The 27,005-nt window shown below is 47.3% G+C and overlaps 1 protein-coding gene across 2 annotated transcripts in view; it reads right to left on the bottom strand.

The window, feature by feature from the left end:
• GNAO1 (G protein subunit alpha o1) overlaps positions 1–27,005 on the bottom strand; it is a 167,460-nt gene that overhangs the window by 78,290 nt on the left and 62,165 nt on the right. For both annotated transcript variants that reach the window (XM_007993335.3, XM_007993334.3), the window contains exon 3: positions 7,983–8,124. In XM_007993335.3, coding sequence (XP_007991526.1) covers positions 7,983–8,124 — 142 coding nt within the window. The remainder of the gene's footprint in view (positions 1–7,982; positions 8,125–27,005) is intronic.

The following is a 27,005-nucleotide window of genomic DNA, read 5'->3' as shown; positions in this document are numbered from 1 at the left end:
ATGGAATAATGGATTAACCAACTGAATGAAAGAAAATGAGTCCCCAAATGGGCTGGGTAACTGGAAGCAGCATGCTGAGATGGAAAGAGGACTGAGCAGTGATGCAGGGAGCTGAATGCTCTAGTCCTGGATCTGCCACATATTCCCCTGGGTAAGTCTCTTTCCTGTTTGGGCCAGATGAAACCTATGTTCCATCTGCAAAATGGAGCAGCAGAATGAGATGGGCTTGAATGGAGCAGTTTCAAGCTCTATTCACCTGGCTGGCAAAGGGTCAGGGCAGGGTCTGGGGCTGCTGTAGGTGGACAGCCTCAGCACCCAGCATGGGGCGCATCTACATCCTCTTCCTGGCCTCATGTTTGGGCTATGGGAGTATGAAGCCTTCATCTGTTACACCCTCCAGCCGCTATCAGATCTATCAACTACCACTAAAGTTATCTCTAAGCCCAAGGGGACTCAGGGAGACACAGGCCAGATAGCATCCTTGTTTTTATCTGTTTCAGAATGCATGCAAACCACAAGGTGAACCGCACTGCATTGTAGAGGTGGCACCACAATATTTCCATGATTATTAAAAAACATAGTGTCCTGAGCTCCACTGTGTGACTTAAATGTCAAGATTTCTTCTACCAGAGGAGATCCAATGACATTCTGAAAACTAAATGTGAAATCTGATTCTGCCTTCCAAAGAGCTACCATTATCTCTAGGGGATACAGCTCCAGTGAAGGCCCCTGGTGGAACAAGAGCATGGGCGGCAATCCCAGCTGGCACCCATCTTTCATCCTGTTTAGGTAGGTGACTGAGATAGAGCAGGGAGCCCCCTGTGAGGGGCATGCTGCCCCCCACACCCCGAAAAAGCATGGAAACAGATAAAAATCTTCAGTCTCTTCAAGGGAAATTCCAGGCACCTAGCTAGCCTTGAGAAGTAAATGAGCAACTTGAGAAGCAAGGAGGTTGTAATAGCTTAAAATAATAGCCACCCAAGTAAGTTAGAGCCACAAGATGTTTGGTTCCCTATGGAAACTAAAGATAACATCTTAACATATGTCCCCGAGTTGTTTTTCAGAAACCTGGACCCCCACCAGATGGAAAATGCCCATTGCAGTCAAGTAGACTTCAGAAGAGTGGGAACTAAGGACGGAACGCTGACCACCGATCTTTCTTCTAAATTTCTTCCTGAGGGGCCTGGAGAGAGACACACCTACAGGCCAGACCTTAACATTCATTTTGGCTGTCCCCAAGGTTTTAGACAAAAGCTCGCTCCCTAACCAACTGCAAATCACAGAAACTCTGGATCTACCTATGACCTCAAAGCCCACCCCACAAGACATCCTGCTTTTTTGGGCCAAACCAATGTATAACCTCCATGTATAGGTTTATGGTTTTGCCTGTAGCTTCTGCTTTCCTAAAATGTACCCTTGCCTTTAAAAGCCCTTGCTTGTAGGGCCATTGAGGAAGTGAGGTGTTAAGCATGAGCTGCCTCCTTACTCAGCCCCCTGCAGATAAACGCAGTCTTTTGTCTTGTAAACTTCAGTGTTGGTATTTGGCTTTATGGCACAGCTTGAGTAGACCCAGGCTTGGTAACAAGATCTTGGGTGGACAGTTAAGAACCTTGTGCTTCTGTTTCTAACATGAAAACTGCAGATAAAACCTTGCCCATTCCTCACTAGATTGCTTTCAGTAGAATTCATCAATACTTTATCAAAAACAACGATTGTAGACAAATAATGAGAATAATTGCCAACACACATTGAGAAGTTGCTATGTGACAGGCACTATCCTATGCATGCTATAGGCATTATCTCATTTACTCTCACAGCAGATATGAACGAGGGAGGTATCAGGATCATTACTATTTTACCGTCCAAAACACTGAGGCTTAGAGAAGTTACATAATTTACCCAGGGCCATATAGTTGGTGGTAGAACTGGGGTTTAAACTTAGTATCCAGTACTTCCTGTGTCGGGCATTGTGCTACAGGAATAGGATCTATGCTCTGCCCTTAAGGAGTTTATAGTTGAGAGAAACAGGTATAGGCACAAATAGTGAGAAAATGAAAACTGGAGTATTTTCAACTGAATAAAGTCTCACACAAGTTCAATGCATGACTGCTACCAGTCCATCTGTTTACAATGTATTTTACATATGCAAGGATATACACATATACACATGTACATTTTACATATGTTTATATATACACGTGTTTGTATGAGGAACTGTATTAACACAGGCCTGTTCAAAGGCTTTCCCCATCCCCCCACTGGTCCAAGTGAACCTTCTAATCCTGTAATTGTTCAGTTTCTCCTCAACCCTTTCTTCCAGTGTTAGAGTTTAGGCCAGCTCAGCCAGAACAAGGCCCTCTGCTTCTGTGATGCAGATGTAGGCCCTGGGCTAAGGCTAGAGGAAGGAGGAGGGGGAGCGCTTGGCTCAGAAGGTGAAGACAATTTACAAAATAATGAGTTGGGGTGAGGAGGGAGGGAGGAAGAGAGGGAAGGGGAGGAGGAAAAGGAGACTGAGAAGGAGGGAGGAGGACACAGGGAAAGGGAAGAAGCTGGGGGAAGGGCGATAGGAGGGGAGGAGAAAGGGAGACGAAGAAAAAGGGAGGAGTGAAGGAGCGGCAGAGCCGGAACCCCTTTGGTGGGAGAGAGAGAAGGGGAGAGAGGACCAGCCTTGCTCGCTGGGGTGGAGAAGAGGGTCTCTGAAGAACCCGGGGGAGTAAGGCAGCTCAAGGGAGTAGGGTGGGACAGACGTGGGAGGCAGGAGAGGATGTTTGAGAACAGCAGGGGGAGCTGTCTCTGGTCCTTTTTCATGTTCTTAGAGAGACTCCAGATAAAGGATGGGATTCTTTGAATGATTTGTTTTGCCTGATCATACTGTGTCTATCTAAATGGGACTCTGCTCTGGACCCGGGCCACACAGGTTCTAGTCTTATTAGGCTTCCATGTCCACACTGTATACATATATAATTTGTACTGCATGACGCTGGGCAAGTCACTTAGCCTCTCCATGCCTCATTTTTTTTAACCTATAAAACAAGGACAACAATAGCACCCACTGCACACGTAGTTGTTAGTATTAAATAATTTAAGCATTAAGGAAAATTTATTAAATAACAGGACAAATAACAGGCCCATCCTTTTCCAATAAAGGCTCTGAAACATAAAAATGGAAAGCCATTATTATCCTGGAGTCAGTAATTTCCAGAGCTTCAGTTCTCTGAATCTATCCATCTGATATGTGCAGACCTCCCCCACCTGGAAACTCCTTAGGTTTGGAAGGGGACACACCCTCTGTGGTCCAATCCCACCCAGCCTCCTGGCTTTCTGGCTGAGGTTCCACCTTGTGCCCATCCTTTTCCAACAGTCAATTAATCACCAGGCCCCTGTATTTCCTTTGTTGCTATGCATCACTCTGCTGCCTTTCTGACCCCTCACCTAGCCCCTCGCACCTTATTCGTGGTCTGTTGCTGGAGTTCTTTACCTGCCTCCCCATCTTTAGTCTCCCCCCACCATCCCCCTCCCCGCCCTGTCCACTCTGCACATGCCATATCGTAATTTCCTAAAATCTCACTTTCATTCTATCCCAGCTCAAAATCTCTCCATGGCTGCCTACTGCTAACAGGATAAACCCCAAACTCCTTGGCCTACCTTCCAGGGCCCACCAAATCTGGACCTAACTGGACCTTCCAGTTTTCCCACACCTTGTCCAGACCCCAGTCCTCTGTTCTGGCCACTGGCCTCCTCTGCCAGTTAACTCTCCTTTCCCTCATTACCAACCACTGTTTCTACCATGTTTTTTCCTGGCTTCAAGGGCCTTTGCTCACCTACACCTGTACCTGTCAAACTGTACCTTTGCCTCAGGGACAGTTCCAGCTTCACTCCCACTAAGCAGCTCTTCCTGCCCACCATGTGCAAGGGCTGTGCTCACTCTGCCTGTGAGCTCCATCTTCCCAAGAAGATGACCAGCTCCTTAAAGGCTCCAACTCACATGCCTTTGAATCTTCACACAGGGCTTAGCACCAGCCCTACACATGGTAGGTTCTCAATCAACAGCTGTTCATGTAGTGATAAAGTTACAGGCACTTTGCCTTTTTTTCTGTGAACACTGGGAAAGTTAGAAATGTCATTCCATTAATGGGATGGGTCTTGAAGAAGACCTACTAAGTGCTGAGCACTGTGTTGGCTACTGGAGTGAGGAGGTGATCCAAAGATAAACGACATAGGCCCTGATGAGAAGACCTTCAATGATGAAGGGGTTCTTAGGCTGGGCTCCGCTGGTGGGCCAGGCCCCCCTGAAATTGCATGCAGAATCTCCTAGATGTGTGCTGTGTCCCCTGTTCTGGAGGGAAGGCTCACGGCGTTTATGAACTGCTCAAAGGACTCTGACTACACCTTCTCTACAGAAAGATGCATAAACAATTGATCTTCATGCTAGTGTGTGAGATAAGAGCTTCATGGAGAAAGCGTTGAGCTGAGTTTCTTCCTCAGGGGAGGAAAAGGTAAGGAGGCTTCATGGACAAGATGAAGCTTAGCAGGCCCTTACTGAGTAGGGCAGTTCCACGGGGAAGAGGGGAAGAGAAGAGGAGCGCACTAGAGGCAGAGAGCACACCCCAGTAAAGGCCCGGAGGCGTGAGAGTGCATGGGGTCCCTGGGAGGAGTCTGTAGTCTGAGGCTGGGGCCTTGGGTGTAGAAACCACAGAAGGATGTAAGGAGGTCCCCGCTGTTTGCTCTGTGCGGAGGTTCTTTCAGGTTCAGGCTCACGCACAGTCACGGGGCTCCAAGTGACTCCACACCAGAGAGGCTGAGGGAAAAACCAGCCAGTCGCTTTCCCTGGGGGCCAGGACAGGCGGTGAGTCTGCTGCCAGGGGAAGTCAGCGACACCTACCTGTTCTAGGGGCTGACACTGAGGTACAGCAAGGAAACTCTTAGGTGCTTTTCTGTGTGGAGAGTGCAAGGCTGGCTGGCCCCGGCAGGTGGTGGGAGTGGGGCTATCTTCCTCCAGACACCCCCTAATGACTGGTGGTGGGTAGCAGAGGTGAAGAAAACACGAGAGGGAAGGAGGTCTCTTCTGTTGAGACCAAAACAAGGATCTGGACTTCTGTAGCATAAGGTGGTTTCCCCAGCATCCAAATGGCAGATCCCGTAGATGGAGTGTGGCTGGGGACCCGAGAGACAGAAGAATGTGGGGATCCAGCTCTGGGCTCAGGGCATCTGGACATCAGCAGCTGCCTGGCTGCAGGTAGCTCCAGCTGAACAGAGCTTTATATTCCTCTGCGCCAGGCTCATTCCTCCCTTAGGGCCTGGGTGCTTGTCTGGAACTTTCTGTCCCCTCGTCCTCCCACTCTGAAGTATCTGCTCCTCCCACCCCCAGATCAGGCTCTCACATCACCTTATTTTGTTTTCCTTGCAGCCCTTAGCATTATCTGACATTATGCAGTCACCTACTTGTGGGCTTGTTTGCTGCCTATACTACTAGATAGGAAGCTCCATGAGAACATGGAAAGGGAAGGATCTTGGCTCTGAGTTGCCCCCACACCAGCAGATACTGCAGCCCTTTCAGGTCTGGTATGTGTCCTTATCGAGAGGACAGAAGTGGTGGCTTCCACTCTCTTCTGCCCAGCTCCACAGGCTGCGAATCCACACCAGTCCACTCCCAGGAATGCCGTTTCCAGCTGTCTGGCTTGCTGTGGTCTGGGTCTTGGGTTCACTCCTTTCCTGCTCCTCACAGTTGTAAGAATACAGGAAGGGGGTGCCTGAGTGTCACACCAGACAAGTCTGTGTTGCCCTAGGGATGGGCCAGGTGCTGGCCATGGTGCCACCTGCCATAACGGAACTGGGCTTGGACTCGACTGTGTCCAGTGGACTCTCCAGGGAGTCCTGCTTAGCTCTCAGTCTCTCCTTCCATTGGAACCTTCCCCTCCTTCCTACTTAAAGGCTGACTACTTGACTGGGAAATTCCACGGAGGAGAAATAGCCAGAGAAGGGACCCTGTTTCCCAGGGGCCTGCAGTACAGTCCTTAACGTATCATAGTCCTAGCGATTCCCAAGCAATCATCTCTCCATTCAGGATAATAAAATGGAAAAAAAAAATCCCATGGGAACAATGAATGTTTTCCAAAATGGAAGGAGAAAAGTATTCCAAAGCCACATTGACTTTTCTGGGTTATAATGAGTATAGGAGATTTTCAGGAAGAGCTGGCTGGGAGATGAATACATTTGCTCCTGGAAGATCTCACACACTCTGTGTGTGTGTGTGTGTGTGTGTCTGTGTACGGGGTGTGCCTTTTGCACTGTGTCTGCCCTCTGGCTGAGATTCAGACACTATGCTCCCCACTTAGCCAAAGGGAGAGAGAGAGACCAGAGGCCTGTGGCTTCTACCATGACTGAAGATAAGATGAGGCACTCCCTGCTCTGGGCTGTAATAAAATAAGTTAAATAAAATGAGTCAGTATATGTAAAGTGTTTAGTATGTGCCTGGCAGCCAGTAGGTGCTCAACAAATGGTTGCTGTTTTCATTCCTACTATTGCTATTAAGAAGAACGAAGCAGTGTACACATCTGGGCTAGTTCTAATGATCTGAATAGGTGTTTTCTGAAACCAGACACCATTCCCTGCTGTGCTCATTCCTGTATCCACAGCACCTAGCTCAAAGCCTCGCACATCATAAACCTGCAGTGAATGGACCCATCCACTCCCCCATTCCCTCTTTCCACAGGCCCTGGCTCTGTGACCAAACCCAAAGCCAGTCTTCCAGGGAGAAGTGCTTCCTTTGCAGAATCAACTTCCCAACTTAGCCTCCAGGAGGAGCAGCAGATGGGCCCAGGTGCCCCTGCTAGTGCCCAGTTTCTCCACCTCGGGCTGGCCTCGGACATACCCTCAGTCACCCAATTCCCCAGTACCTGGAGGAGTCAGTGCCTGGGCTGGATGACTCTGCCCCATGGAATTAGGATTTTGTGCATAATATATTAAATTTTACATTTAAAGCTGCCTGTCACGGATGATTTATCAGACACAGAGACAACCAGGACAGTTTTCCTCTGTGAGGAAGATGATTTTTAGCAAAGACAGGATGTGTGTATCATGTACAATCAAATCACACAGCAATCAGAGATGAATGCTCAACATCCAGAGGCTGAGATGCAGAGCCCAGGTGCTCAGAGGCTCTACCTGTCCTCTGCCCGCTTCTCCAATCTCCAGGTCCCAGAGGGAGGATCACTGAGATTCAGTCCCAAACAGGGACAAAGAGCTGCTTCTGGATAGAATTCTGAGGCTATTTTCTCCTCTCCCTCTCTCCCTGCCTCCTTTTATTTAGCCTTGCCAGTGTTGCTGTATATAGTTCAGTCTTAACAGTTAATACAAATGTTTGCAAATTAGAGGTTTTTATAGAGTACTTATTCCACTCACCACTTAATAGAAGCCTGGAAACATTACCCCCAAACAGTCCCTGTTCTAGAACACTGACTTTCTACAGGAAGGAGAGCCCTATAGGTCCTCATACTTCCCTGGGGGAGGAAGAAAACAGCCCTTGGTATAAAAGAAGAAAGATAGTCAGTTCAAATGGCCTTCCCCACTCCACAGCAAGGCAAGGAAAGTTCTTCTAAGGAAGGGAGATGGTGGCCAGGCAAGGCTTGTTTTGTTTAATATATATTTTTTTCTGTTCAAGTTAATTGCCCAAGGACAGGTACTTAGACAGTGTTGTGGCAGCCCCAATTTAAAACTGTCACCAACTCTTCCTCATCTGTAAAATAAATCTGGGAGTTTTGTAGCCCTTGCAACTTTCAAATTGCAAAGTTGGGGAGTTTGCTGGGAGTTTGCCAGGGGTGTGGATGCAATGGCTTAGGTTGGTGACTATGCCACCATATATCTTTCATACATAGCAGAGTCTCTTCTCGTTCATTTAAGGCAGCCCAGCACTATAAAGAGAAGGCAGTGGGGTAACACAGACAGAACCTCGTGTTGCTGCGCTTATGGACTCAGGGGCCTACCTTTCTCTCCTTATCACCATATTCGATGCCCAAAGTGTCCATGGCCCGGACGATGGCTGCCAGGGACTGGATGGTGTTGCTGTAGACAACAGGCTTGTACTGTTTCACGTCTTCTCCGGAGAAGCCATCTTCATGGATGATCCTAGAGAAAAACCACACATACCACACCTGATGAGAGCATTGTCCTCATCAACACAGAGAGCACAGGCATGAGAAGCAATGGCTGGCTGTGGGCCAGGTCCAGCTGGGATGCCGAGTTACTGAGTTGCTACATTAATGTCATAAAATCTAAAGGGAAAAGCTACTTAAATTACTTAAAAACAGAATCTTGGAAAAAAGAAATGCAGTCTTTTCACATTCCCTACATAATGAAAGAAAAATGCGTCAATGAGGTGCTGATAATACTTGAAAGCACTTAGAACAGGAAGGGCATACATTAAGCACTCAATATATGTTTAAGCAAAGCTCAGGGTCCCAACTTAGGTTTACACACAGAGGCATATTGTTGAAAATCCCTGGAAAAAGTCTGCAAATGGATGATGCATTTTTCTTTCACAGAAAACTCACAGCTTTTAATGAAGGTAACATGATTCACTTAAGAGGAACAAATAACCATCTTTATGTTTGACAACAGAAAAGTCAATAAAAGGGTTTGCCTACTTTTTCGTCCTTGGCTAGGATTTAACCACATACCACCCTCGTTCTGGTGGATCTGAACAGGGACAAAGAGGACATAAAGGGGAAGTCACAACTTTCAGAGGCCACGTGGCACTGCCTGCTAGCCACTCAACATTGTGCTCACTGCTGACAAGGATCCAGGCAGGAGAGAAAACTAGAAGGAGGGGCTCATGCCAAAACCACAAGAATCCTCTTATAAATAAAGTAATCCAGAAAGAGCAAATGAATTTTAAGATTAACATCCCACATTTGTCCTCCCCCAATGAACTATGTAAACTCTTCTGTGGTCACATTTTCAGTCCCAGATAGAACACTACTTGTGACACGTTCATGCACCAGTATAATAACTGAGACCTCCTTTCTACTATACCACAGCTCCTTCCCATTCCTTCGTTACCTTCATGCAGGAGAAAATGGCTCAAAATTTTTCTTCTTTTTTTTTTTTTTAAAAAAAAAAACAAACAAACAAACAGTTTTATTGAGATATAATTCATATACCATACACTCCACCCATTTAAAGTATACAATTCAATGGTTTTTAGTATATTCACAAGGTTGGTCAATCATCACCACAATCTAATTTTGGAACATTTCAATCTCCCCAAAAAGAACTTTGTATCCATTAGCAGTTACTCTCCATGCCCTGCCCCTACCCTAAGCAACCACTGATGTACATTTTGTTTCTATAAATTTGTCTATTCTGGACAGTTCATATAAATGGAACCATACAATGTATGGTCTTTTGTGACTGGTTTATTTCACTTAACACGATGTTTTCAAGATTCATTCACAATGTAGCATGTATCAGTAGCTCATTCCTTTTTATTATTGAATAGTATTCCACTGTAGGGATGTACCACATTTTATTTATCCAGTCATCAGTTGATGGACAATAATGATTCCTGCTGCAAAATTCCACTCGGTGCTGGTTTGTGGGTCTTTTGAGATTCTCTAAAAAGCAGTTCAGAATGACCCTATCAACTTTCTGTCCACTTTTATTATTCCTAAGTCCAGTTTTGTAAAAGTATCTCGAGGGAGTACATAACCAGTGCAGGCCACTGGTACACCACCCCAGAGAGATCTCAAAGGGATCTTTCCTAGCTCCCACTGTAAACAACTAGAAAACCAGACAAAATATATGAAACAAGCATTTTCAGACACTGGAGAATAGACAGTGCAGGACTGTGATCCCTGAGAGAAGGGAGACCGAGGAGGGGAGTCCTATGATGGCCTGGGTGTCCGCCTTTAGGTGTTTACTAGACCACAGTGCAGGAGGTTACCCAGGCAGAACACAGCCATTTCACTGAGCTGAAGAGAAAAAGTGAGTTCAGGAAAGCTGAGGTAGCTGGAAGGGCAGTGTACCAGAAGGGAGAAAACTGCAAAGAGAGAGCACTTCAGATGCTTCAGACAGCGCATAGGGGTCCCCCTGGAGTCTGTGGCTGGATAGGGTGAGATTCCACAGCTGGTCAAGGAACAATTACTAAAGAAAGAACAAGCATCAGGTTGCTTATCAGTTGAACGCTTCCCAGAGCTCATTCAAGGCTAGCAGATATTCAAGTTCCAAACAGCCATAGTGAAGAGTCCTTGTTGAACGCCTGGGGCACTCAGCAGAGATGCCAGAAGGCTCATGCCATAGCAACAGGGCTGAACTAGCTCCAGAGTAAAGGCTGCTTTAGACCTGCCCTCACGAAGCTTAAAAACAAACTTAAAAAAAAAAATCAAGCTGATCTACAAGTAACTTAACTACCTGGAGAATAAAGTCAAACAGTCTTTAAATGAGAACAACAAAATCTAGACATTCAACAATACAATATTCATAATATCAGCATCACACAAAAAATTTCTGAATATGCAAAGAAGCAGGAAAGCATGACCTATAACTAGGAGAAAATACAGTCAACAGAAGCAGACCCAGGAGTGACAGAGATCATGGAATTCACAATAAGAATTTTAAAACATCTATTTTAAATATTTCTAAGAAATTGAAGGAAATTAGGAACATATGAGGAAAGAAATGGAAGACGTAAAAAAGAACAAAAGGAATATAAAATGATGAAAATATAGTATCTAAAATAAAAATTTCACTGGATGGGATTAACAGCAGATTAGACATACAGAAGATGAGCGAACTTGAAAACATGGCAATAGAAACTATCTAAATTGAAACAGAGGGAAGAAGCTGAAAAATGTATTATGATGTTTATAACATACATAGAAATAAAACTTCAATAATAGCACAAAGGATGGGAGGGATAAAATGAAAGTATACTCTATACTGTAGAAAGATTCTTATAAGTAAAAAAAGTAGTATTAATATATTATTACTTGAAAGTAAAGTGTAATAAGTCAAGATACACATTGTAAACTCTAGCGTAAATACTAAAAAACAGAAAAGAAAGGCAACTGGTACTTAGATTCTCCTAAGAGGGTGGGGCCCTCTGGGTGACCTCAGTGGTGCAGGCAGGATTTGCTAGTCCCCATGGCATGACATGCTTCCCCAGAAGCCACTGCATTGAGTTTCTCATGCTTCATTTGGGATCAGCAGACCCTACCACTCTCCTGGGAATGCTCTCTAGATCTTTGGCTGACTCTGGGACCTCCCTCAACCCATTTCACACCTATTGATATCATTAATCTTCATACACACTTGATCAGGTGGAAAGGGTGGGATTTTATTATAACCATTTGACAGAAGAGGAAACTGAGGCTGAAAGAAAATAAGTAATTGCCCCAATGTCTCCCAGCAGGTAAGAGCCTGGGCCAAGAACAGGACACAGGTCTCCAAGCTCACAGTCCTTTCTATCACACCTCAATTCATGGACTGAAAATACTGCTGGCAGGTCTCAATCTGTTGCCTGGGTTGTCCCAAGATAAAGAAGCTTCATTTGCAGTTTGCAGAAATGTTGCAATTTGGGGGAAATTGCTCAAATCATGATTAGCCCTAAAAGTTGTTCAAACTGGCTTATATTAGGTTAAAAATAGACTTCCTGTTTCAGAGTAGAATTGTATATCCTCTTCTACTACAATGTAATAAGTACTTTAAGACTAGAAAATTTGGACCATACAGAACAAGAAGAAATTTATTTATTTATTTATTTTTTAGACAGAGTCTTACTCTGTCACCCAGGCTGGAATGTAGTGGTGGGATCTCGGCTCACTGCAAGCTCCGCCTCCCGGGTTCAGGCCATTCTCCTGCCTCAGCCTCCTGAGTAGTTGGGAATACAGGCACCCGCCACCATGCCCAATTAATTTTTTGTATTTTTAGTAGAGATGGGGTTTCACCAACAAGAAATATTATTCATACTCCCACCACTCAGAAAAACACTGAATTTTTAAATGTTAAGTCTTCCCCCTAGCTTTTTTAATGCCACATTCCTCTTCTTTTTTTCTTTCTAGCATTGATTTGAGGCAAATATCCTTAAATGTATCAAACAAGACCCTCTTTATTTTCTATTTCCCCACACCATTCTAGAAAGGCAGAGTATAGCAGTGGTTAGAGGTTGGGCACTGGATAGGATGAGCTGTGTGTCCCTGGTAAACAATTTAATTGCCTTGGTTTCCTCATAAGCAAAGAGTTGTGAGGAATAAATGTAAAAGTGCCTATCATATAGTAAGTATAAAACAAATGGTAGCTATTAGTATTTTCTGCCGGATGCAGTGGCTCATGCCTGTAATCCCAGTACTTTTGGAGGCCGAGGCAGGCAGATCACGAGGTCAGGAGTTCGAGACCAGCCTGGCTAATATGGTGAAACCCTGTCTCTACTGAAAAATACAAAAATTAGCCGGATGTGGTGGTGGACACCTGTAGTCCCAGCTACTCGGGAGGTTGAGGCAGAAGAATCGCGGCAACCTGGGAGGTGGAGGTAGCAGTGAGCCAAGATCACGCCACTGCACTTCAGCCTGGGTGACAGAGCGAGACTCTGTCTCAACCAAAAAAAAGTAATAGTATTTTCATTCTAAAGTTAAAATCTGGCAAGTATAATGTCTTTCATTTGCAGTATAAAATAAGCAGAATAACTGCAGCTCCTGTTTGAGGGTTTACCCTCTGTGCTAAGTGCTTTACATGTGTCATTTCAATTAACCTTCAAAACAATTCCAGGAGATAAATTATCTCCTCTTTACAGACGAGGAAACTGAGGCTCAGGTAGGTTAGGCCACTTACTTGACATACAGCTGGTAAATGGTAGATGCTGAAAGGCAGGTCTGCTCCTTCTTCCCTGAGTCCCTATATCCAGGAGAATCCAGAGATTTCACCCACAAAACAAGCACTGGAACTCGCCCTGTTGTATCTGCCCAATGTTCTGGCAAGGAAAGGAGGCCTCTGGGTTGGAGTTGGAGATACAGCCCTGGAGAGTTCAGTCTAATGTGACAGTCCAGGTCTGAGTCATGGAGGTGACAAGGCCAGGATTTGGAAATCAGGAGCGAGGCTCCAGGAGATACCTTAGCAACAGCCAGTGGCATCTCACATTGCAGCAGCCCCAGGTGGGCTGTTCATCTACATAGCTGAGCCACAGAGTGCAGAATCAAGTCCCAGAAACATCATTTGAGTCCCTGAGTCCAACCATGCCTGAAGCCCACCCAAAACTTTTGAGTGATATGAGCCAAATAATTCCCTCTCAATTTTGCATAAGCTAACTTGATTTGGGTTTCTGCCACTTAGAACCAACAGAGACATGACTAAAAGGTACCTGTTTTATACCTTGATAACAATAATAATCAGAGATCATCTCCCAGAAGACTTGTTTACTAATTTTTAATTTTTAAAATTAAAGCACCACATCTCACTTATCTCTGCTCTCTTCTCATATCTCCTGGCATAGGGCTGAGCTCCAGACAGTGCTCAGATAAAGTGAGACATAACTACATGATTCAGGAGTAGACAGATGTCCCACACCTGTCCCTCTCCAAAGCACTCACTAAAGGAGGCAGACGTGTATGTCTGTGTGTGTGTGTTGTGTGTGTGTGTGTGTGTGTGTGTGTGTCCGGGTGGGGACCTACTGGATTTCTTATGACTGCAAAGCCAGGACATCAAAGGGAGATCCAGCTAGATTCTGCATTGATGCCCACCAAAAACTCAGGGACTCTGAGGGGTGTTCCAGGCCACCAAACCAGAAGCACCATGAGAAACAGGAGGTCTGAACAACCAAGGGCTGACTGTGGAGTGTTTGACTTTGGACAGAAACCACCAGCTGGACTCTGGAAACCTGGCAACGCTGCTGAGAGGAGATCTCACGTGGATATGGGGAGAGACAGAGGGTGGCAACCAAGCCCGCCTGCGCGGGTCTGAGCTTTCTGGGAAGAGGCAACCAAGGAGAAACCCTGGTTCTCCCTGCACCTCCATTTCTCTCTCTGCTGCCTTAGGGACCCTGCAGGAGGCCTGGACTTGGGCTCCCTTTGCTTTCTGCTTCCCCCTTGCAGTGCAGGACTGTACTTAGCTGCAGCGAGACTCCCCAGGCACGCTGGCCTTATATGGTCACAGAACCACAGGCTTGGGAGCTGGAAGGGACCTTGGAGGCTCATCTGGCCCAGCAGCCATTCTTCTCTGAATCACAGACTCCTCTGAGAGTGTGACAAATGTACCGACACATACAGTTTCCCCCCCAACTTCTGGAGATTCACAAACTCAGAGGCCCTAGACTGCTGGGACACATGGCTTTTCACTCCATCTCCAGCTAGATTAAATGCTCCTCGTCTGCTCCCTTTATCAGTGCTCTGGCCCCTGCCCTGGGACTGGACTGCTGCTCCTCCTCCATCACAATCCCTTTAATGATCTACAGGAAGCGGGGGCTTCTAGAGCCAGACTCTCTAGCTGTGAGACTGGGCCCTTCTGTTTCCACATCTGTTCCTGGGAGACGGGCATGGTAACAGAGCTGGTTCCTGGTTGGGATCAAAAGAATGAATCCATGTAGAGTGCCCAGCACAGTCGGCAGTCAATCAGTGTTAGCTATTATTATTGTTGCCATACTTGGTACAAGGGACAGGGGAGAACATGCAGTCAGTCAGGTGTCCTGCATCTATCCTCTTGAGGAAGAGGATGGGAAGTGGGTCTATGGAGACGGAAGGGGATGGGAAGTGGGTCTATGGAGACGGAAGGCTGGGAGGACCACTGCTTGTCAGGAGAAGGAGGAGGAGCAGCAGTAGCAGCGGCGGCAGCAGCAGCAAGGGTTAACAAGCCACAGTAGAGAAAAGAAGAAGGGCAGCAGAGGGGGTTTCTCTGGACTAAAGCAGAGAATCTGCTCATTTACCATTTACCAAATGAACACGTTGGGAGTGGTTGTGGGATGAGAAGGTGGATTTCCTGATTTTGAGGCTGTTTTAACGTGTCACAAAATGTGTTTCTGAACACTGACGGAGAGTTGTGCTGTGGCTGCCTGGGTTAGGGTCAGGGCCCAGTGCTTCACTCCCATGCCCAGCACCAATGGTTTCCAGCCGTCAGGGAGACCTCGGCAGTAACGGGACGTGGCCCCTGGAGCCATCTGCCTCCCCAGTGGAGGTGGGGACGGACCTGCCTGGCCTCACATGACACATTTTTAATCAAACAACTGTCAGATGCCAGTGAGGGAGGAAGCCACATGCCAGGAATTGGGGGCTCCACAGAACCTACGAGACCAGGATCTGGACAGGATGGTAAAGTAAAAATGCCGGTTACAGTGTGTGTCCTGTGCAGCTGTTTTCATAAAACTGTTTGTGGGTGGGGGCAGGAGGTAGGGTGTGGTATGGAGGAAGAAGGAAGGAGAGGGAGATGTTACGTGAGGATGTGTAACAAGATGTATTAATAATCACTTTCGGGTGGTGGCATTCAGTGATTTTTAAAAATTTTTCTTCTTTGTGTGTTTTATGTTTAAAAATGTGTACTTGTTATATGGAAGAACAACAAGTCATTTCCAATGAGAGAGACAGACACTTCGTGTTTAACCTACTAGGGACCATTTTCACCTAGAGAGAATACTTGAGTGAAAGGGGTAGAGTCATTAATCAACACAAATCTCCTGGAGTGACACATCTGGGATCAGCCTGCTGGAAGGTCTCTTCCAACTTCAAAGCCTCTGAGGCCTGGTCCCTGCCTTCCCGAGCCTCTCAATCTAGATGGTAAGATAAGGCTAGTGCCAAGAAATGAAAATTAACAACAAAAAAGTGGCATCTGCCAAGGGCCAGTTGAAGGATACGTGTGTTAGATGTGCTGGCTGCCACCTGAAAGTCACTCCCTTCTCATGAAGAGTTCCTTTCCCTGCCTCCTTTGCAGCGAAGACTCACCAAAGAAATGGTTCCTGCTTAGAGCCCACACAGAAATAGTCATTTTCCAGATGGGAAACTGTGATGTGGAGAGGAAGAGATGTGCCTATAGGCACATTTAGTTTGTGGCAGAGCAGGGTCAAAACCCCCAGAGGCCTTTCCATTGTGCTACAGGCCTCTTACCTCCCTTGGTGCTCCCCTGGGAGAGGGGAGGTGATGGTGACACCAGGTGAGAAAAACACCTAATCAAATGCAAAATGGAAAGATGTTTTTACCTTCTGTCTCAAAAGATCCAGCTCCCAATAATTTAGAGGCTTTCCTGTAGGGGTAGGGGACAGGGGTGTATTCTGTAAGCATCTCTATTCATTGATTCCCTAATTGATTTTTCATATATTATTTGCATACCTACTAGGTGCCGGCCACCATATCACAGGCTGGGAAAAAAGCGACAGACACAATCCCTGCCCTTGTGGAGCTTGCATTCTAATAGGGAAGAATGATATGGAAGAAGTAATGTCACAAATGGTTCTATAAATCACAATGGGAATAAGGGGAAAATATGACCTGAAGGAGCACCTACAGTACAGGTGCACGGTGGAGGGCAGGACTGGCCTCTCAGGAAACAGCAGTGACCATGGAGCAGGTGCTGGCTAGACAGACAAGGTAGGGCAATCCAGACAAGAGGGGAGCACCAGTGCTTGAAGACAACACCGTGTGGTCCCTTCGCGCCTCCCAGAGCCCCCCTGGCCCACAGAGTGTTCAGGGAATGTGTGTGAAATGGATGAAGGCAGCTCACATGCTGGTCGGTGGGACCGGAAGCCAGAGACCCCAGTCAGTAGGGCTTCCCTGGAGCTGGCACTGGCACGGGTCTGCTGTTCCCTCCTGAAGGAGGCTTCCATTGACTTAAGGAGAAGGTATGAACAGCAAGCTGAATCAATGGGGGAAATGTCATCAACATCGCCTGGTTGAGAGGCACTGGCAGGCACTGGCAGGCACTGGCAGCATACCTACTTGGAGGTGGGTTCAGCAGAGGGCAGGAACCCCAGGGGGAGGGGGAGAGAGGGCCCCGCCTGGACCCTCCTCCCTCTTCTTCTCCCTGTTGGAGCTCCCACTAACTCTGTTCTTGTATTTCCTTTCCCTGGAATGTGGTCTTGTGGCCAGTGGTGTTGGACCTGCAGGAGGGACCTGGCTTCCTGACTCAGGGGATACCATCAAGAGTGAGGACTAAGTGGAGTGGTCTGCAGTAGTCCGGAGGGCACATGGTGTGGGCATGGTGGTGTCTGGGGACTGGGAGGGCTGTCTAGGAAGTGCAGCAGCTCAAATCTCCTAGAGAACACCACTCATTCCTTTGTTTATTCATTCCCTCCATGAATATGCATATACTGAGCACCTATTAAGAGTGGGGCACACCCTGAGTCTCCTATTCACTGACAGTCAGACTGTGGGCAAGTTCTCAGCCTCCCTAAGTCTAGGTCTCTCCCCTGCAAAACGGGGACAACGATTTGGCCCTTCACAGGGTCACTGGCGGTATTAATGTATGGGGAAGGCCTGGCTCCCAGTGGGGCCCAATACTGTCAGCTGCTAATATTATTTAAAAGTCTCAGGCAATTCAGTGCCAAAGCAGGGCTAGACCACTAGTCTTGTTTCCCAAGCCACGGGCCCTCCTTCCACCTGGTGCAGCAGTGCCTTGACCCAACTGAATGGGGTGTGGTGGGGCCAGACAGTATCCACGTTTTGAATGACAGGTTCAGAGGGACCACTGGTTGGGCAGAGGTAAGATGTGTATGTTTTGCAAAGCAATTATTCTGGGCCTTAATTTCTGATTTCCCAGAATTCCAGGAGCACAGAGGCCCCTGATGGGAGGTCAGAAGCTCTGCTCTTTTCCAGGCATAAAGGCTGCTTCCTTGACTGGCAGAGCTCAGCCATCCCTGAGATTACAGCCTCTTTCAACCCCTCACTGACGGCATCCTCCTCTTCTCATCCAACAGAACTGACTGCTATGTACCATTTGCAGTTCACACAGCACCCAGGAGACTGGCGAACAGGACAGACAGAGGACCTGCCTTCAGAGGACTCACAGTTCAATAGGGGAAGACATAAAGAAGTAAACAAATTATTATAGAGTAATAAAGACAGAACTAGTAGTTAGTGGGGGAGGGTAGAGTTAAGAGCCATGAGGTAGCATGAAGCTGAGGCCTCAGTGATGAGGAGTGGGCCTTGCATATTGGTGAGGAAGAACACGCCAGGCAGAGAGAGCAGCAAGTGCAAAGACCCTGGGGCACCTTTAGTGTTCTAATGGCGAGGAGCCAGCAGGACTTGAATCTAGTGAGTGACAGGGAAAGGGGGGGATGAGGCCAGAGGAGCAGCAGGGACCAGTACTATGGCAAATGTACTACTTAAAAATTTTTTCTCAGCTACACATTAAAACGTTCACCTGTTTAAAAAAACACATTCGTCCCCAAACCATCTTGCCTCCCACCAGTGGTTCTGCTCTAATTGTGGATCATTTTTAAATGGCAGCTTTCTCTCCTCTTTCCCTGACTTCTCCAGCCCTGACTGAAAGGCCTGTTCTTGGAACACTTATAGATTACAGCCCACACAGCTAAGCAAAAAAAGAAGAAAAAAATATCAGCCATCATCCCACCAGCTGGAGGGAACCACCGTCCACATGTTGGGGTATATTTCAGTCCTTTTACCTGGGAGTCCGCACAAGTATTATTTTCCCTGAAATGGAATCACGCTGTACATGCTTTTCTCTACACTGAACTGGATGTTCATTTTAACAACTGTTTATGAAGTGCTTTCTTCATTCCAGGCACTGGGTACGGGGCAGTGAGCCCGACCTGCATGGCCAAGCTTGCCTTCTGGAGCTGCTATCTAGCCCAGGAGCTGTGGGCATGCAGAAGAGGGGCACCAGGCTCCATCCAGCCTGGCCAGAGATGACTTCAGGGAGAAGTCATTGATGTGGCTCCATGTCACCCTGGGGTTCTATTAGCTGCTTAGTCTCATCATCTGAATGGACCATGAGCTATGCAACCAAACCCCTCATGGTGGACATTTGGGCTGCTCACGAATGAGAGCTCTTTCCAGCTTCAGATTCAGCTGCTGGGGCTAGGGGGCTTGTCTGACCATGAGGGTGCTTCTCCCACGGGAGGCAGAAAACCACAAAACCTAGATGGGACAAGACAGAGGCTGGGTGACGCCTGGGCCTTACAGAGTGAGAATGAATAACATGAGCACAAATGGATCTCTTGGCTATTTGGAAAAAAGAGAAGAAAGACCCAGCTAAAAATCCAGCTGTTTAATTGTGTGGTGAAGCTGTACAGTATATGAACATTTATTTAAAAAATAATTAGAACCCCTTTAGTAATTAATTAATAAGTATTAATACTATATTAGTATACTATACTATATATATTGATACTATATACTATACTATAAAAATATATTAATTAGTAATTAATACTATATTAAAATGCTATATTTAATACTATGTTTTTAATACTATATTAAAACTTGATATTCTAATATCAGAATAACATAGAATAAAAGGGTATTCTAAAGAGTTCTAAAATAATAGTAACAGGCAAATCAGTCCCCCAGAGGAATGACTGGTACAAAACAAGAAGGATGTCCTGTTGACAATGACTTGCAGAAATCTATTATAAAGATGCCATTTTTAATAAGGGGTAGCTCTGGCCAGAAGCAAAGATGTCAGCTGCCAATTGTCACCAGACAGAGCCAGGGGCAAGGCCAGGACTTGTGATTCCAGTGCAGAGCCTCTGCTGTGATTATCTGAAAAACAACATGGACCCTGCCCTTTCCCTTGGTCACAGCGCTGGGGTGGGTGGAGGTGGGTGCTGCATAGGCCAGCTTTCAGTCCACAGCAGCGTAATGCTCAGAGAACTGCCTGCTAGAGCTCTGTTCCTTCTCCTCTTCCGGGTAGCATTGCTGGTCTGGGGCCCCTGGCTGTAGATTAGAGATACTATGCCTTGGACTTTGGAGATACAAGACTCAGGTTATTATGCAGATTGGCCATCAACATTGCAACCCCAGGTGATGAGGGCAGAAGAATCCTTCTCAGGCCAGCATCATGGGCCCTGGCCTGGGGCTCCCCCTTGGTGGTGGAGTAAATCCTTCAATGAAGCTCTGTCGGCCTCCTCTTGGGAAGCCCTCAGGCCTCCCGATCCACCCTCAGATTCCAGCCACCGCCTTTTTCATGCCTGTGTGTTTGGGAAATACTGCCACTGACTGTGGCAGCTTCCACCCCAATTTCATCACTCAGGAGACCTGGGGTCTAAGTCTTAGCTCTGCTGACCAGCTGGCATAAGCCTGGACAAGCCACTGTGACTCTGGACTCATTTTCTATGTGTATTGCCCAGCCTCTTGGACAGGTCAGGTGTTGGCTTTGGGGCTGGGCTGCATCAACTTCCTGTGGTTGCCCCATTTCTCAGGTTGACCGAGGGCCACGGTCATACTTATGTCTATGTCTACGTCTATGTCTTGGTCAAATGCATCCTTTCTGGGTTACAACAGCTCACAAAACATAGTGACTCATGGGGGCAAATAATCAAAGGGTTCTTGTTGGACAAAAGATTGAGGAGCTCTGAAATAGAGACCTGCATACCTCACTGCATTCAGGGCTCTGCTCGGATATCACTTCCTCAGTCCAGTCTGACTGAGTCCCCTTCCCTCCCTTATTCCGTGCCTTTATTCTTCCTTATTTTCCTTCATCACATGTATCACCACCTGGTATGTATATTTTTATTTGCATACTGTCTGTTTCCCCACATGTCGATGTGAGCTCCATAAGGGCTGAGTTCACAGACTGTAGTGCCCAGAGCAGGGCTTGGTACTTGGTGAATGATCAATCAATGTTGGTTGAATGGCTGAATGAAACAGGTGATTGCTTGGGACCTCTTTGGCTCTAAAATGAGGGCTCCACATATAACTCCTTTCTGTGAACGTGGGTAGCCTGTAAACGGTGGCCCCGGATGGACATATCTCTCCCCACCATCCCCCACTCATAGCCCTGGCTGCCAATCCCATCTCCACCTTGCGGACTGAACAGTCTTACCCTCTTGGGCCCGGAGTCTGTGGCCCTTTCCTAGTGATTATAACTAGACTCACTCCCTCACTCACTGGCACAGGTTCCCCTCCTTCAACCCTGACGTCTTGGTTCTCACAGGGTTCTAAGGGTCAGGACACACAGCTGCCTTATGCTGTCCTCTGTAGGCTTACTTCTGGGAAAATCCAAAACTGTTCTTTGAAACCAAATGGTTAAATTAACTGGTGATGTTGCAGAGACATGACAGAGAGCTTTATGGCTTCTGAGTCCTCTTCATAATGCCTTATGTGCAGACATGAGCTTTCATTAAACACAGTAAAAGAGGCACGAGTGAGGCAAATTGGTTCAATGTCAATTTTACTGCCTAGATCTAAGTAACATTTCTGGTCTCCCATCTGCCTGATAAGGGCAGCTGCTAGATCTCCCTTTCATATTCTGCTGACATAATGAAGTGAAATATTCCTATTAGTACATTATGTTTAGTATATGGACAATACTGTACATTGGGAGCAGACTGCATAGCTTTTTAATTATATTTTGTGGAGAATGCACAAGTACGGCTGCAGAGCTTTGCTCATCTTGTTCAGTCTTTGGGGAAAAAAAAACGTCCTGCCTTCCTGTCGACGGTATGTTTGTTCATTATTTATGTTCCTGCTCATTAGCGCCTGGATGTGTTCTCATGAACCACAGGAAAGAGAAAAGACCATGAAAGCTGCTGTCTTTTGGCTGGCAGCTCACAGACAAGGCTTTTACAAACCCAGGTTACCTAAGACATCGCCCTTTCTGACACCAGGCAAGTCCAAAAGGCTCTGTCATCCAAGCAGACCAGGTGGGGCTCTGACAGCCTGTGGGAGGGCTCCTATCTGGGTTCCTCCTGGCTCCCTCGCGACTTGCTGTGGGGCGCGGTGGTGACTCACTGCAGAATATGCCTGAGGGAGCCTGAGCTCTGCAAATGGCAAATGAGGGCTGTAGTGGGCATCTGCTGGCTTTGCTTGTGCAACTCCTCCCTTCCTTGAGAGATAGGAGCTCAACTTTCCTTGGGGGAACCATCCTTTCTCACACTTTGAGGATTCTCCCCACTCCTAGCCTAAGTCCCAGGGCTGAGCGAGTTACCGATCCACACCTGTCAGTATCGCACACACGTGGATCCAGCCATGTCTGAAGCTACTGTACCCCTAGGCTAGTCAGTGATATGAGACAATGTGTTTCAGTCACTCTAGGGCAGGTTTCTGTTCTTAGCAGTCAGGAGTCTTGACTGCATTGAAGCTGCATAGCCCTTGGATGTTTGTTCGGAAAGATGGCAGCAGGGCATCAGATGGTCACACAGACTTGCTGATCTGAAAGGGGTTGCCTGGTTACTGTACAGGTTCTGAGGGCTCTGAGGGTTACACCACCATAGGACAGCATCTGCCCCCACCCCACTTTGCAAGCGGCTGAGCCAAGCAAGCCATACTGGAGGTCATTTTCTCTTATGGGCATTTTGGGGATCAGCTGATCCCAAAGCACTGTCCACTCCTCCCCCGACTCCACCTAACTCCAAAACATGGGGAATTTCACTCCCTTGTGTCTCTTCTACATTACAGACCTAGCCAGCCTGGAAAATGCTTTTCACAGGCTCTTGGTTTTCCCCTTCCTGTTCTTTTTATATGAGGACTTGTGTTTCTTCTCCTTGCCACGTGATGTGGAAGAGGAGGACACCAATATACCACCAGTAACCTGAAGAGACAAAGGGGCACGGACAGAATCCCTCATTCTCCAGTGTAGGCTGCTTGGCACACGTGCTTTTGAGATTTGCCACAGAGCCTCCTAAGCGTTGCCCCAGATGGTGGACCATTTTAGGTGAGTGTTCTGAAACAGACAAAATACACCTTTCTCAGCTCCCTGCCTAAAAAAGTTCAAGGCAAAAGGTACAGATCACCCCAGATGGGGGCTCCTCAGGGAAATCATGATTTCTAATGTCCTCTGGGAGGACTGCTTATGGTAAAATCTGCCAAAAGCAAGTCTGAATGCACATTCCTCTCCAGGGTAACTCATGTCTCCTCAAATGAAACAGCAGTGGTCAGTTGCCATGCCAACTTTTGCTGGACAAAGAGGACCATGTCTGCACTGGGTCAGGTCCCCGAACATCTCTGACTGCATGGATGTGAGCCACATTCTTCTGGTTCCCTCTGCACCACCCCTTTGTTGGGCCTTTGAATAAGAGAGGGGAGAATTCCAGGTGACAGCATGTCTTGCCAGAGAAATACATTCACAGAGAGACACAGCAAAACCCAGCCCAGCCAGTCTTCCTTTCCTGGAGGTAGGAGGTAGATGTGGCCCAGAAAGGATGCCACTCTCTGTGTGGTGGACTTAAATAGCCCTGCTGTGGCTCCCAGGTTTCCCACCCCAGGCCTTCTCAAGCATACGGCAGTTCCTCTTTAATAACCATGATAGTGTGGTCATGCCCCCCAAAAAAGAGTCCACAAAGATCACTTTGTGGGCTTCCACATCGATCCCTTCTCTAGGGATGTTTGGGTGGGGTAGTGTGTTCTGACTGCCAAAGCCAAAGCACGCACTTGGTTGTAGGGGTGGCAGACCCTGTGGTGAGCCCAGCTGTGCTCTCTCAGAGTCGGGCTCAGTAGAGGCTCTGCTGCACTCTGAGAGGCCAGCAGGAGGGCAGGTATGTCCAGCCTTCATCATGGTATCTGGGCCTCTCTGAGAGAAAGGCCTGCTTCTGGCCCAGCAGCCGGCAGCTGAGGAATTTTCAGTGTGAATCAAGCCTAAAATTGGTGCACGTAGAAGACAAGCAGGCTAAGGAGGACAGGCCCCTCAAGCTACCATCCTGAGACTCTGTCCACTCTCTCAGACTCTCATCTGGATTTCAGGTAGAGACAAAACAAAAAAAGGCCCACAGCCCACACTGCCTATTGTCACTTAGCCACACCACAGTAGCGAGAGCTGGGCCTGGGGGAATAGAGTAGTAGCAATGTCTGTTGAACCCCTTCAGGTGCAGGCACCGTGCTAAGGGCTTCACGGACACTGCCACACTGAATCCTCCCAACAACTCCCGCCTCCTGGCATCAGCCTTAGTCAAAGCTATGCAAGTGTTAGTGCTAGCTCCACTTTGAAGATGAGGAAACTGGTTAATAAGAAAGATAATGAGCTTTCCCGAGGTTATATGGTTAGCAAACATGGGTGCTCTCAAGAGCTCTCCACTTTATGGACAGCCCTCAGACTAAATACCCAAGGAATACTGATGACTTCAAGCACATTCAGAGGAAGCAGACCAGGCTGGTGAGAGTCAAGACTTCTGACCAACTGCGAAAAAGGGGAAAGGCATTAAACAATGTTCACATTAAGAGGGGGTCCCAACAATCAGAAGATTTCTGTTGTCACACTGGCCCTGAGTCATAAACTCTTACCCCTCTTCAATGCCTTTCCAGTTTACTAGCTTAATCCTTATCACATGAACCCCCTGCCATGCCCCTTCTGCGGACCACTCCCAGCACTGTCTGCTCAGCCCCGGCCAGTGCCAGACGCATGTCTACTGAAGGAGTGAACAACGGATGCATGGATGAAGACAGTCTAGGGAGAGCTCTGACACTGTTGGGATCACCATCATAGTCACATCTGCTTATTATCACCACGGCCAGCAATGCTGAGACAACTGTCCCAAGACACTTCTGTATCCACTGAGCTTCAAGCTCCAACATGCATGTGGATCAGGACAGTATGGAACAGGGGCAGCTGGAAACCAGGAAGGATGGTGAGAAAGGGTAGAGAATACACACAATTTCCAGCATTAGATGTGGCACAAATAGGGCTCCCAAGAATGGAATTCAGTTCAGTAGACATTTACCTAACACCTCCTGAGTGCAAGGCCTGGCATTTGCCTCTTTGACTGGCGCAGATCACATTCCCTGACAAGGAGGCGGCATTCACATAGCATGTGAGGCTGAAGATGCATTTGGTCCTATTTCAGGTGTGTTGCTCCCGTTCTTGAGGGGCTTCCTAAAGTGGTGCTACCCACGCTCTCTGAAACCAGGCTTTCTTCCTGCACTGGCTCCTGCACGTCCCCAGCTCCAACATGGACTTGCTGATGCCCCCTGATCACAAAATGTCCCTAAGGCTCTTCAACTGGTCGTGTAAGAATGTATATGCCATCTAAAGCCAGGTGTATGTGTGCCTGGCAGCACTTTCCATAAAGAACAAAGGGCTGTGTACAGGAGTGGCCTTGACTGGGACATCCGTGTCAAAATGAGAAGCACCAACAATGGGGCTCTTGAGGCCAGAAATGCACCGGGCTTCCCTGTCTAACTTCAGACTGAAAGTTCTCCTGCCTACTCTCGCCCAAGAGCTGTTGCCTGCCCCAATCCCCTGTCTCTCCCAGAGGAGCTGCAGAAAACTCTCCCCTGCCTTCTCAGCACCTTTCAATCCTGGGAAGGGCTCTGTAACAGGCAGGGGCTGCCCAGAGGCTGCAAGTCTGTCCAGACCGATGTGTGGGAGAGCAGCTAGGCCTGCCTCTGACACCAGCCCACAGGGAAGCTGCTGGGGAACAGGGCTCTCCCTGAATGGCAAGTTCCAGGACTCCAGGAATATATTCACCATGATCAAGCCCTGTTACCCCACACTACAACAGAACCATAGGCGAGGGGTTTTCTGCTCCGGGCGGTGTGCCACTACCCATAACTGTCAAATGCCCAACACTCCCTTTCAGGTTTTCCAAGCATTTCACGTGTTACTGAACAGTAACAACAGTTCCTCTTGACAAAACACCAACTTTGTGCTGGACATTTATGTATATTTTCTCATTAAGTCCTCATGGTAGGAATGAATAACACAGTTATCCTCATTTTACATATAAGGAGACTGAGGCTTAGGGAGGTTAACTGGCTACTTGGCCAACATCTCAGAGCCAGTAAGCAGCAGACCTGGGAGCTAAAGCAGAATCCCGCTCATAATCTCCACCTCAACAAGCCTGGTAGTGGTTCTGTTTCACAGTAATGGTCGGAAGTATAAGAATCAGAGTGATTGGCTGGCCCGCAGTCACGTAGCAGAGGTCTCAAACTGGCCATCTGCAGCCTGGATTTGGGCCAGGGAGATGTATTTTGTTTGGCCTGCAGTAATTTTGAGTTTTTCTTTTCTTTTTATTTTTTTTTCCTTTAAGCAAACATTTATAAATCAGAAGAATTTTCACAAAAGGATACTGATTTCTGGTTCTCCTGAAGAATCTGCATGCTGGCCTGCCTCCTTAGGTGAGACCTGAGTTTGGCTGCCTGCTGTGGGCTAGGCTGGTGCTCTCCAGTGATCCACACGCCCCACCAGGCGAAAGCCCTCAGTCTACCAGCCTGCTGGTCCTGTCGGCATTGGGACTCCTTCACCAAGCCAGTTAATAGCATCAGCCTCACATTTCAGGTAGAATAAATGTTTCCAGCATGTTGGTAAGAAGGAAAAGTGCTAAACTAATGGAAGATTTTTTTTTTCATCCTAATAAATATGGTCAGTAGCCAGAAATTTGACAGGTCCAATGAATCGTTAGTGCGAACCATGTTCAAACTTGTGAAAACGGTTCAGCTTGCTTCCACCTTTTTATGAAGCCTCACTGGAGGATACCACACCCCCTCCAAGGACCCAACAAGATGCACAGCCAGAAGGCTCTACACAGCTGGAAGCTTGGCCATGGTCCATGTTTGCACTTAAGTGCTGCTTGGTCAGACACATGGAACACTAATGACAATCACGTGGCCTCGGCTGCTGAGAAGTGGCCCAGAGTGATGGGAAACAAACCTCCTGAGCTAGCCGATGCAAAGACATTTAGCCAACAAGTGGGAAAGGCACTTTCTGCATTGGTTGGCAACGGGGAAGGAATCCAGTCTCTAAACAGTGGAGTGCTCCGAGGCTAAGACCATGGATTGCCGACTCAACATCTCAATTTAAATATGCACTAGGCAGGGCAGAATAAATGGGTTTCTAACTGAACTACTAATTTTCTCCCCCAAACCCAGTCCCCTTTCAGCCTTCCCCACCACAGAAAACACTATTGCCTACTGAAGACTGGGCATGAC

Source organism: Chlorocebus sabaeus, chromosome 5 (assembly GCF_047675955.1).
Source record: "Chlorocebus sabaeus isolate Y175 chromosome 5, mChlSab1.0.hap1, whole genome shotgun sequence".
NCBI lineage: Eukaryota > Metazoa > Chordata > Mammalia > Primates > Cercopithecidae > Chlorocebus > Chlorocebus sabaeus.
The sequence above is the reverse complement of the archived record's forward strand: the minus strand, read 5'-3'. Positions and strand labels throughout refer to the sequence as shown.